The 13223-nt window shown below is 43.3% G+C and overlaps 1 protein-coding gene across 1 annotated transcript in view; it reads left to right on the top strand.

The window, feature by feature from the left end:
- Nucleotides 1-13223, top strand: part of LOC132131111 (low-density lipoprotein receptor-related protein 1B-like) — a 238602-nt gene that overhangs the window by 121348 nt on the left and 104031 nt on the right. Inside the window, exons 29-31 of the mRNA XM_059543053.1 lie at nucleotides 66-240; nucleotides 1075-1169; nucleotides 3026-3175. Of these exons, the coding sequence (XP_059399036.1) occupies nucleotides 66-240; nucleotides 1075-1169; nucleotides 3026-3175 (420 nt within the window). The remainder of the gene's footprint in view (nucleotides 1-65; nucleotides 241-1074; nucleotides 1170-3025; nucleotides 3176-13223) is intronic.

The raw sequence follows: 13223 nt of genomic DNA, 5'->3' as shown, positions 1-13223 counted from the left end.
ATATATCTACGTTGTTTTATGTAATGAAAAATGCAGATTACTTATGATAATATCTGTTTTTACAGACCTATCTAATATCCGGGGCCTGGCTATTGATTGGCTCTCCAGAAACATGTACTGGATGAGCTCAGACAACGACGAGACCCACATTAACGTCGCCCGTCTTGATGGATCTCTCAAAAACACTGTCGTTCATGGGATGGACAAACCCAAGTGTCTCATTCTGCATCCATCAGAAGGGTAACATAGCAAAAACCACACTAACAATTAGCCATACACATAATGGAGAAGTTAAGGGCTGCGTGTCGCCAAAGATCGCTATCCTATTTATTAGTAAGTAATTGCATACTTCCGTTGAATCGTCACATTTTGTTACCTTTAAATCTGCGCGTGAGATACATCATTTACAAAGCTAATTACTGAACAGGTCTCTGTTTATATTCCCCATGCACAATTAACTAAAGTTATTAGAGGCATTTTCTTGGAGTTGATTAAAACTGACAAATAGTTGTAGCCGTGAAAACCGTTTAACGATGCCAAACTGGTTGTTAGCCAATCAGAAATGTGAATTTATCTTACCCTTGTTGGGCTGGTTGATGACAGCTCTTTAATTAGCATACATTATGATTCCAGGCATGCAAGCTAATTAAAAATGGAGCCAGCTCCTCACAATTGTTTACTTGAGATTTAATATAACGTGATTCTGTAATCCATTGATGGATCTAAGGCATGGTACAGTGTTGTTTTATTTCACTCACCAATATCTCTTGATCTTTGCCCCTCGTATTGCATTTTTTTTTTCCACCAGCTGTCTTCTCATTTTAGCTTCCGACCCCATCGACATTTCTGAAAGTCATCTGTCACGTAGGTTCATGCGCACCATCAAGATGTATGAGGGAGATCGAGACAGCTTTATTTGATTGTTTTGTGCTCTGTGGTAAATGTGAAGATAAAGTTCTTTTCTACCTTCCCGACCTTCACACAGGTCACGTTCCTTAAACAGAATAGTCCCATCCTTCATCTTCAAGACTAATCCATCTCTCTGAATGATACTTGTTTTGTTGTGGTCTACAGGAAGATGTTCTGGATGGATGGGAGCACTATAAATATGGCCAATATGGATGGCAGCAACATCAAGATTTTGCACCAGAACCAGAAGGAGCCTGTTGGTAAATTGAAGTTCCAAAACCTACAGTAGTGAGCTACGTACTTTAGTATTTTAAGGCAAAATGGTTACGGCTTCTTTCTGTGGTACTGTCTTTGATCAAAATCTAAGGCCTGTGTCATATGTGGAGAAAACAGTCCCAGAATGCATTACGATATAGTGAAAACAATCATCCAAAATGGTCTTAGTTTTAAATTATTGAGATACTATTATAGTTTTTTTTATAAAAAAAATTGAATTAGATTTCCATTTTTTTTTTTCAGGTAAATTGATTTTAGTTTAGTTTTTAATATTCTACATGAATCTTGAATGTTATTTATTTTATTTCATGGAAGTTTTATTTGCTCTGCCTTTGTCGGTTTTGCCTCGTTTTGCTTAGCTTTTCTTTGATTTTGCTTTTCTGTTTTGCTTCGCTTTTGCTTTTGTTTTATTTTGTTTTTCTTTGCTTCATTTTGCTTTGCTTTAGTTGGTTTTGCACTGCTTTTTTGTTTAGTTTAGATTATCATTGCTTTGCTTTTGTCTGTTTTGCATTTCTTTTGTTTTTGTGTTGCTTTCATCTGTTTTGCTTTGCTTGTGCTGTGCTTTATTCTGTTTTGCATTGCTTTTGTTTTGCTTTTCTTTGCTTTGTTTTTGCATTGCTGTAATCTGTTTTGCTTTGCTTTCCTTTGCTTTTGCTTAGATTTAGTTTGTTTTGTGTTGCTTTTGTTTTGCTATTTGCCTCACTTGGTTTTGTTTTTCTTTGCTTTGCCTTTGTCTGTTTTGCTTTTCAATTTTTTTTTCCAATGTAATTCTTTTTTTGCACAAACAGCATAGAGTAAGATGTTAGCAACACTGTTGTCTTTGCCTTTCTTTAATATATATATATATATATTATATATATATATATATTTTTTTTAAGTTTCACTTTTGCGCTTACACTTTTTTAAAAAACCATTTAGTAAATATGCTGTTTTGTTTTGAACAATCTATTTAACATTTTCAAGATTACATATCCTCATGTACATGTATTTACTGTAATTGCATGTGAGAACAAGGGCACCATTTCTCATACCTCCTTTTCCTCTCGGTCGTGTCTGCTATAATCATTAAATCTATGCCCTAGGTATTGTTGGAGCTCTCTGTGGTCCTCCCCTTAACTCATAATTATAGCAAAATCTCCCTGACACATAGTACATGCAATTCTGGCCTAAGCCAAATCTTAAGTAACAGCAGTTATCGTTATGATGTGAACGAGGGATTATTGCAGATGAAGGAAATAAAAAGAGAAATCAACCTTTTGAACATAGTGTATCGAACACTATTTATGCTGTGCCCCACATAAAAATGCTTTGCTGTAGGGAAAGTTGCAGATTTTAAATAACCAGACACGTTTTGATAGCGACGATGAGTGTTGATATTCATGAGATGAAACGATGTTCAATTCTTTGTTATTTAAATAAGCCATTTTTAAAAGAAACATCTCTTGTGACAAGATAAGGTCAAATAATGAAGTTTCGGGATCATTTTATTTACTCTCGAGCATCCAGTTAAAGGAATATTTCACCAAAAAAATTTAATTTGCATGATTTTTTTCTCCTCATATCTTTCCAAACTCAAATTGTATTCATATTTTAATGTTTTTTAAAAGAGGTCTCTTATGCTCACCATGGATGTATTTATTTGTAAAACAATTCTTATTATCAGTGTTGAAAACAGTTGCTGCTTACTAGTTTTGTTGAAATTATTTGAATAGAAAGTTCAATTAAAACAATTATGCTTATATTAACAACATATGTGCATATAATGTATACGTATTTGCATGTATGCATATTTTTTATGAGCCATTGCTTTATGTTTTCATATTTTCTTTGTACATTACAGGGCTGTCGATTGACTTCTCAGGCAACAAGCTGTACTGGATGAGTTCCGGAAATGGAACCATTAATAGGTGTAACCTGGATGGGAGTGGCCTAGACGTGATTGACAGCTTTAAAAAAGACCTCCAGAAAGCTACAGCATTAGCAGTGATGGGTAAGTGAAGGCTGTTTTCATCAGCATTGATTTAGTAAGGTTAATTATAACCAAGCAAATAATGGAGCTATTTAATTAGTACGATGATAGACAGTATAAATGGTTTGTGAACAGTGGCGAATGAATGATAAGGAATAGTTTTTATGCTGAATGTGGGCCCCGGGGTTTTTGTTAAGGCTTAATTGTGGAGCTGTTTTAATACACTGCAATTACGAATCAGTTGAGGGAGATTGTTGTTTTCAAAAGGCTTGAATCGCATCACTATTCATGTTCTGACATGGGTTTTTTTCTTGAACTTTGATGACTCACGACTTTTGATGTCGCAGCTGTGTTTGCTGATTGTAGCAGCTCTGTGGGTTTTTAGACTCAGCCAAAGACAGATATGAATTTACGCTGTCATCTTGCGTGTGGCTTCTGACTCCAGGCTGATTTTCGGTGCAAATCCTGAAGATTTTTTTGTGACATTTACATGTATTCATTTACCAGGTGCTTTTATGCAAAGCAAATGAGGAAAACCAAGCGATTTGTCATACAGAGGAAACCGTATTGACATAAAGCTGGCATAAAATTTTGATGTTCCTCATGTTCTCTGGATAAAAGTGTCTGCTAAATGAGCAAATATAAATGTATAATGGTATTCACAACTCATTTAACTTCTGTAATGTGGCATATTCCTAGTGACAGAATGAGCCTGAAATAGATTGGGATGTGATTTTAGCCGTCTTAGTTTGATTGGACCTATAAAACTGTAAAATATGTTGGAAAAATCACATTTTGGGTTATTATATGAATATTTCTAGATTGGTAAATCTGTGGTCAAATATATTAAAATATATATTTATATACTAGGTTTAAGTTTCTCTTACCACTCCACTAGCAGCGCAACTATCTGTTTTTCCTCCCTGTTTTTGGTTTTGTTTTGTTGCTTTTTCCCTGCTCTGCTTTATAGTTCCCTTTCGAGAGTACTCTCGTACTGCGTAAGCTAGCTTACGCTATGGGAAAAGGTCCCCTTTTCTCGAGAATATGAAGCCAAAAATTATCCTTAATTTTTAAATAATGTAAAACGCAGTGCTGCAGCACAGCAGACCCAAGCGAAGCGGCTCGCGCGCTTATTGGCTGTGCTGCGGCAACTGCAGCAACCTATGGTGAGGCGGCGGAGAGTAACGAACCAATGGGGGCGCTTCGCGCCCATTGGACGTCAGAGCGCGCCAAAATAGGCGTGGCTGGAACTATATAAGCCACCGCTTCACCATAGGGATCAGATTTCATCTCCTTCAGCGATCTCACCTGCACTTCGCTGTCTTCTCCGGAGAAGCCTCTACACGCCGTCGAAAAGCCTCTCAGCGGGATAGCACTGCAACGCAGATCTGAGGACGCCGGCTCGTGCTTCATCTCGACGCCGCCTTCAGCACTCGCTTCCTGCTGCGCCATCCGGCGTGACTATATCCTTTTCAAAGCTAGTGTGTTTGCCGCTGCATCACACTTTTTTCCTCCAGAATTCGAGGCGTTGTTTCAAATGCCTCGGGCCTGCGCTTCCTGCCGAGGCCCTCTGCCCAGCGAGGACCGCCACATCATCTGTGTCTCCTGCCTGGGCCGCGAGCATGCTGAGAGCACACTCTTCAAGGGCGGCTGCCCTGAGTGCGACGACATGGCTATATCGACCCTGCGGGCTCGATTAGCTCAAACCAGCCACGATGCTCCACCCGCTCCGCCTCTTCTCTCTCAAGTGCCGCGTAAGAAACGCCGCGATCAGAGAATGCCTGAACATACTGTTACACGCGAGCTCACGCCGGAACACTCCCCGCGTGCCTCGCCCGCTCTCGCTCCTTCGCCTGTCCTCTTCGTGGACGAGCAGCGCCAGTCCCTGCTCACCAGCGCCCCCTTCTCCTTCGGAGCGCCTGAGACGGAAGAGGACAGACACGACAGCCTTTCTCTCGCCGCGTCCAGTAGTGAGGAATGGTCGGGCTCCATTGCGGACCCCCCCCCCTCTACAGCACCCAGCTGCACCGGACAACGCGCCGATATCGACGCGGAGCTTACTCGCGTGCTTACAAGGGCTGTCAGCGACCTTCAGCTCGACTGGTCTCCTCCAGACGAGCCCGCTAAAAGCAAGCTGGATGAATGGTTCCTGCAGGGGCGCCCTTCGGCCCCTCCGCAAAGAAACGCCCCCTTCTTCCCGGAAGTTCACAATGAACTCACGAAGTCGTGGAAAGCCCCATTCTCCGCACGCTTGAAGACTTCTGTCTCGTCAGCGCTCTCCTCTGTCGACGGCGCCCGAGACCACGGTTACGAGAGCCTCCCCCCTCTCGAGGAGGCTATTGCTGCACACCTCTGCCCGCCCTCAGCCGCTGGATGGCGGTCGAAGCCTGTGCATCCATCCAAGCCGTGCCGCACCACCTCAGCTCTCGCTGGCCGAGCTTACACCTCCGCTGGTCAAGCCGCTTCGGCTCTACACACCATGGCTGTGCTGCAGGTTTTTCAGGCCAGACTTCTCCGTAACCTGGACGAGTCTGCCCCAGATACCTATGACTTTAAAGATCTCCGCAGCGCTACTGATCTAGCCCTGCGTGCGACAAAGACCACAGCACAAGCGATCGGCCGAAGCATGGCAAGCCTCGCTGTTTTAGAGCGACACCTCTCGCTCACGCTCACGGAGATGAAAGACGCCGACAAATCCGCCTTTCTCGACTCTCCTATCTCGCCTTCCGGCCTCTTTGGCCAGTCGGTTAAGGGTTTCGCTGAACGCTTCACTGAGGCTCAGAAAACGTCGCAGGCAATGAGACACTTCCTGCCGAAACGCTCTAGCTCTGCTGCGGGACGCCGTAGAAACGCGCCGCCCCCTCAGACCTCGAAGCCATCGCAGCCAGACTTACAGTCTCGCCCAGCGACCAAAACCCAGCACCGCTCTCGCTCTACGAGCCGCAAACCGCCAGAGAGACGGGGACCTCGGCCCAGGATTGTGCTGAACCCCGAGCCTCCGAAGCCCTCCTGACCTTCGGGCTGAAAAGACCGTGGTTAAGTCCCGCTGCGGCCGGACCACCACACAAGAAACCTCACATGCTTCCTCCAATCCCCTCACTAAAGGCGGTTGGAGATGTCTATACTGCAGTAAACGAGCCTGTTACAATGCACGCACGCCTGCACACAAACGCCGTTTTCACGGCGACCTCAATAAAGCACAAAGAGAGCTTTTTCTATGTAGGCAGTGTGTCCACTACACAGTACGCACCCCTACATGTATACACACTCCCCCAAGTGTCACAAAGACTCACTCGGGTCTCCTTTCATGCCCACCTTCCCGCTCGCGCCGGAGGTGCTCTAAATGTAGCGCGCATGCCCACTTCTCAGTGCGCAACCCTACAAATAAGCGCTGTCACCACAGTGTCACAAGCACAGCATACTCGAGCTACTGGTCCCCTCATAACAGGCGGCCAGTGCCCGAAGCACATTCAACCCATAGCCGCACGAGCCGCTGCATGGCAGGCCATCCCCGGCATATCAGATTGGGTTTTGAATATAATAAAACGAGGTTACTCGCTTCAGTTCGCTCGCAGACCGCCGCGCTTTCGCGCCGTGGTCGAAACGAAAGTGAAAAGCGAAATGACACACGTCCTTCGCGCCGAACTGATAAACCTTCTTGCAAAAGGGGCGATAGAAACTGTCCCCCCTGCGCAGCGCGAGTCAGGCTTTTACAGCCGCTACTTCCTCGTACCAAAAAAGGATGGCGGTCTCAGACCCATCCTAGATCTCAGACGTTTGAACAAAGCGCTTATGACGCGATCGTTCAAAATGTTAACTACCAAACAAATACTCGCGCAAATTCGCCCGAGGGATTGGTTTTTCTCAGTGGATCTGAAAGACGCTTACTTTCACATTCAAATAGCACCCCATCACAGGCCATTCTTGAGATTCGCCTTCGAGGGGCAGACTTATCAGTACATGGTTCTTCCATTCGGCCTCTCCGTAGCGCCCCGTACGTTTACGCGGTGCATGGATGCCGCTCTCGCACCCCTGAGAATGCGGGGAGTGCGAGTATTGAACTACCTCGACGACTGGCTAGTTTTAGCCCATTCCGAGGAACTACTGACGACACACAGATCCTGGATCCTCAGCCATTTAGAATGCCTGGGTCTCACGATCAACACTGTCAAGAGCGCTCTGTCTCCCAGCCAGAGGATTTCCTTTTTGGGGATAGACATAGACTCTGTGACATGTACAGCGCGTCTGACGTCACAACGGCTGCATCGCAGCTCTGGCCCCTTGGAAAATAGCCAACTGGTATCAGTTAGGCGTAAGCACGGGCGCTGTCTCGAAATGGAAAGTAGTCTCGACAGATGCATCCAACCTCGGTTGGGGCGCCCTGTACGAGGGCAGGTCTGCCTCCGGCCTCTGGTCGAGCCCGGAGCGACTGTTACACATAAACTGTCTGGAGATGATAGCGGTCGAACTATCCCTGAAAGCTTTCCTCCCATTTTTAAAGGGCCATCACGTTCTGGTCAGATCAGACAGCATGTCAGTGGTGCCCTAAATAAATCGCCAGGGTGGTGTCAGGTCAGAAACCTTGCACACCCTGACCGAGCGTCTTCTGACATGGGCACATTGCAATCTGCGCTCGCTAAAGGCAGCGCATGTACCTGGCATCCTGAACCGGGGCCCGGACATGCTTTCCAGGGCGAATGTTCCCCCTGGGGAGTGGTCTCTTCACCCACAGACGGTTCAGTTGATGTGGAGCATCTTCGGCAGGGCAGAGGTCGACCTCTTCGCCTCAGAAGACAACGCTCATTGCCCAATATATTTTTCAAAGAGCAGGGACGCGCTGGCCCTCGATTGGCCCAGACGCCCGCTTTATGCCTTCCCACCGGTCGCGATGCTGCCGCAGGTCATCGATCGGGTCAGGAAGAGCAGATGTGCTATGCTGCTAGTAGCCCCACTCTGGACGACCCAACCTTGGTTCTCCGAGCTGATGCAGCTGTCCAGTACAGCCCCATGGCCAATACCGCTGCGGAAAGATCTCCTCACGCAGCTGAAGGGCGCGCTCTGGCATCCCCACCCCGAACTTTGGGCCCTTCATGTATGGCCCCTCAACGGGTACCCGGGAACCTCCCTGAGGGAGTGTTAAAGACCATTACGGAAGCCAGAGCGCCCTCAACCAGGCGCCTTTACGCGCAGAAATGGTCAGTGTTCTCCACCTGGTGCGGGACATGGAACCTAGACCCTCACTTATGTGACGTGTCGGAGATACTCTCCTTCCTACAGGAGCGTTTAGATGCGGGCAGATCCCCGTCTACGCTCAAAGTGTATGTGGCAGCCATTGCAGCTTCTCATGCTCCGGTGGCCGGCCTATCACTGGGAAAAAACGAACTGGTCATTCGTTTCCTTAAGGGAGCTCGTCGGATGAACCCTCCCCGACCCCCTTCAATCCCTTCCTGGGACCTGTCCACGGTCCTAGAGGCCTTAAAGGGCCCCCCTTTTGAACCGCTTCAGTCTGTCGATATGAAGCTTCTTTCGTTCAAAACCGCTTTTCTACTGGCTCTGGCCTCAGTCAAGCGAGTGGGGGATTTACATGCGCTATCTGTAAGCGCTGACTGTCTCGAGTTTGGGCCTAATGACTCCAGAGACATTCTCAGACCAAGACAGGGCTATGTCCCCAAGGTGCTCTCAACACCGTTCAGAGCGCAGGTCATCTCGCTGTCAGCCCTTTCCTCGCAAAGCGACGAAAGCAACGCGAGCTTCATCTGCCCCGTCAGGGCTCTTAAAACCTATATTGCGCGCTCCGCCTTATTCAGGAGGTCGGACCAGCTCTTCATATGCTTTGGTGGGCGCACCCGAGGTCTCGCCACCACGAAGCAAAGCCTATCGCGATGGATAGTAGACACTATCTCGCTGGCTTACAAATCTAAGGGCCTTCACTGCCCGTTCGGCATCAGAGCCCATTCCACCCGAGGTATGGCCTCGTCATGGGCGTGGTCCTGCGGGATACCACTGGATGATATCTGTGCGGCGGCAGGCTGGGCCTCTCCGTCCACATTTATTAGATTCTATAATCTGCAAGTCCCTGCCCTGCAGGCCAGGGTACTTTCTATATAGACGTGCTAAGCCTTATCACGTCCCCCTTTTTTTTCGTTCCCTATATAAAGCTCACTAAGGTTGGCTGTTGGGATTGGGATTTCTCCTGCTATAAAGCCCCGAGCTCTCACCTTGGGCTGTGACAGGTCGAAGTTCCCGAGCACGCACGGCGTTTTACATTGTGTTCCCATAGCGTAAGCTAGCTTACGCAGTACGAGAGTACTCTCGAAAGGGAACGTACTCGGTTACTAACGTAACCTCGGTTCCCTGAGATGAGGGAACGAGTACTGCGTAACCTGCCGTGCTATGTGCTCGGACCGGGTGATCGCTTCAGTCGATTTAAAACCTGATCCCTATGGTGAAGCGGTGGCTTATATAGTTCCAGCCACGCCTATTTTGGCGCGCTCTGACGTCCAATGGGCGCGAAGCGCCCCCATTGGTTCGTTACTCTCCGCCGCCTCACCATAGGTTGCTGCAGTTGCCGCAGCACAGCCAATAAGCGCGCGAGCCGCTTCGCTTGGGTCTGCTGTGCTGCAGCACTGCGTTTTAAATTATTAAAAAATTAAGGATAATTTTTGGCTTCATATTCTCGAGAAAAGGGGACCTTTTCCCATAGCGTAAGCTAGCTTACGCAGTACTCGTTCCCTCATCTCAGGGAACCGAGGTTACGTTAGTAACCGAGTACGTTATTTTTTATTTGCTCTGTTTTGCTTCATTTTGCTGTTTTTTTATTTTTTGTTTGCTCAGTTTGTTTTTTATCTTTGTATGTTTGTTTTATTTTCTTTCCTCTATAGTTTTGTTCTGGGTTTTATTGGTTCTTTTTGATTTGATTTGTTTGCTATTTTTGATTTTTTTCTGTTTTGTTTACTCAGTTTTTTTTGTTCTGTTTTTTTTTAGTTTTACTGTTTTTTGTTTTTTGTTTGCTCTTTTTTTGTTCCGTTTTTTATGTTGCTGTTTGTTTTTTTACTCTGTTTTGTTCCGTTTTTTGATGTGTACTTTTTTGTGTTTCATCTTTGATTTGCTTTTACCGGTTTCTGCTCACATAATAACATAATTTTAACTTCTATCCATGCTTATTTACTCTTTACAGTAAGTTTCCATTAGTTATGGTTAGTTATTGCATTAACTATCATTAACCACGAACAATACATTTATTACACTATTTTTTTTTTGTATCTTTGTTAACGTTAGAAAAAAAGAAAAATTGTAACAAATGATTTCAGTTGGGTAAAAATTATTATTATTATGTTTTTTTTTTTATACTCCAAAAGAAAGTGCACTGATGGGTTGTGCACAATAAGATCAAGTATATCTATTGAAAAAAGTACACATTTCATATTGTCTTTAAAGAAAATCTATCGACAACAAACATAATAACATTGTTAAAACATTCTTTTTGTCCAAATAGCAGATATAAAGTTTTTAAAATTCAGGGTTTTTCTCTCACATAAAGAAAGTCAATGAAGCACTTGCCCGTGTGCCCCTCTTTCTTTCATCATTTCATTTCCTTTAACCCAGCACATAAATCGCTCAAGAAGAGTGCCCATTTTTCATCATTTGTGGATTGACGTTAATCAAGAATCAAACAGCTGGCTCAAAACCAGAGGATCATCAGCTAAAGACATCAGTTCTGTTTGAAACGCCTCACTTTCAGTGTTCAGGAGATAAAACGTCCCGACTTCCCAAGGAAAAGAAGATTTGTAAGCCTTCTAATTAGGCTGAATTATAGGGGTTTTTGATGTATTGACAGGTATGAGCTACATGAGAGTAGGAATTATGCTATTGAATATCTGCTGTTAAATATCCTGGGCCTGTCAGCAAGCAGGACTGTTTTATTTTATTCCAAGACAAAGATGTGTCACATATGAGTAGAGATGAAGTGTTGAATGTGTTTATTGGTTTAGGGTTTACATTAAAAAAATAAATAAATAAATAAAAATAAATTACTATTTGGTTATTTTTATCAGAATTGAAAGTTTTCGAATTATTTTTATCATCACAATTAATAGCTGTTTATAATAATTATGAACAGTTGTTTGTTTTACAAATGATGTATTGTACACAATTATAGTTAACAATTATCAATACTATTATTTATAATTATTTTATATTTACAATTGTTTGAACATTTAACAAAAAATAAAACCCTATTTATATTAACACACACACACACACACACACACACACACAAATATAACTCATTTCTTTTGGCTTATTCCACCCGCACCTGTTTCTGAGTAGGACCGGCTGTGGAGGTAAAAGATCTTGAATCTTGAGGACTGTGTGAGATAAATCATCTGCCCAGCCAAACATGCCAAAATGCGGATGTATTATTTGATTAAACCCCGAGGAACAACCTGTTCTAGCTTTTCCTGCTGTATCATCCTCTCAAACCCTCTCACAATCAGATACTGACGTCGCCAACCGCTAATACAATCAGATTGAGCACCATCCCGGCAATCAGAGTCTGCGAGCTGGTAATGGAGTGATGGTTGGAGTCTGTTCTCTCTGCTTAGCCACACTGAACACTCTTGATTCCTCTCATTTATGAGGGTGTTATGCAGTGCCATGCTATATAACACCCTGATATTTTATGTAGAATCAGAAAGATCTTATTGCCAGATATGTTCACACATACTGTACAAGGAATTTGTTACGGTGACGGGTACATTTCAGATTACTGAAATGGAAACAAATGAGATGGAAACAAATGAATTTGTGTCTGAATCATACAGCGGAGAAATTTGTGACGAAGCACGCCGGCTTACGGTTGAAGACACATCGTTTTCCGGCGTCTTGCTTTATTTCCTTCTTTCTCCTTTCTGTCAGATGAAAAAACTGAACTTCATCTGACATGTTCTTGGTTTTCGTCTCATGGCCATTTGATTATTACACTCATTTGTTTAATATTAATGTCTAATTAACCCCGTTTTTTTTTTACATCCCGGGAGTAAGGAAACAAGTAAAGAGATAATGAATTATTAATGGCTTCTTTTCCGTTTTCATTTTCTTTGTCATTGTTGTCAAAGACACAGACACAGTCTGCTCGTTCTTACATTTAAAGAACTTGTGACCCTAATTTGGAATATTTTTAATGTGATGAATGAAAATGAAGCAATGAGAGAAATGTAGTTTGTTCAATGACATTTATTTTGATAAAACTACTGAAAATATTTGTATGTAAAATCAATGGACAAGAGACTTCAGACTCCGTAAGACATGGTTTATATAACATTAAATATAATGTTATATAAATGACAGGGGGGGAAAAAAATTATACAGCTACTTTTGCAGGACCATTACTGGGGTAAATATTGGGCCAATATTGTACTGTGAAAAAGTAAGTGCACCCTATCGAAAGTCATTTTCAATGTATGCAGACTTACTGAAATTGCAGCTTTATTTGGACAACATCATATTATTTAACATTGAAAGCTGGACAATGCAATCTTTTATTCAACAAAAAATTGAATTGTGAGAAAGTAAATATACCCTGGTAAGAGTTAAAGTTATTTTGACTGTATCGATGGCTGAATGTCATGAGGATCAACAATTAACAATGAAAACAAGACTGTGAAATCTTCTATTAAATAAAAATACCTACAAAAATTCAATTGGATTCAGTGGAAAAAGTAAGCAGCCCGCTATATATAATGTTTTAGCTAATTTAAAAATGTTGCTGATTTTTTTATTTTGGCATATTAGCCACAATAAACTTAATGGAAATACACCAGTTTATTCTAATTTTAGGCAAAAAATGTATGGGGTGTATTTACTTTTTCCTCACAAAAGAAGTTGGTATTTCCATTTACTTAAACTGTACAACTCATTAAAAATTTACATTCTAAGTGTATTTTTATTGCTATTAACATTTGTTAAATGCTAATCCAATATCTGTAGCCCCAAATATATTGCCAATAACACTAAAATGGTGTATGGAACACTCCAGCAGTTGACACATTATTAGTCAAGTTTTCATTTG

This window comes from Carassius carassius, chromosome 48 (assembly GCF_963082965.1).
Source record: "Carassius carassius chromosome 48, fCarCar2.1, whole genome shotgun sequence".
In the NCBI taxonomy this organism is placed as follows: Eukaryota; Metazoa; Chordata; class Actinopteri; order Cypriniformes; family Cyprinidae; genus Carassius; species Carassius carassius.
This window is presented reverse-complemented; position numbering and strand designations above follow the sequence as displayed.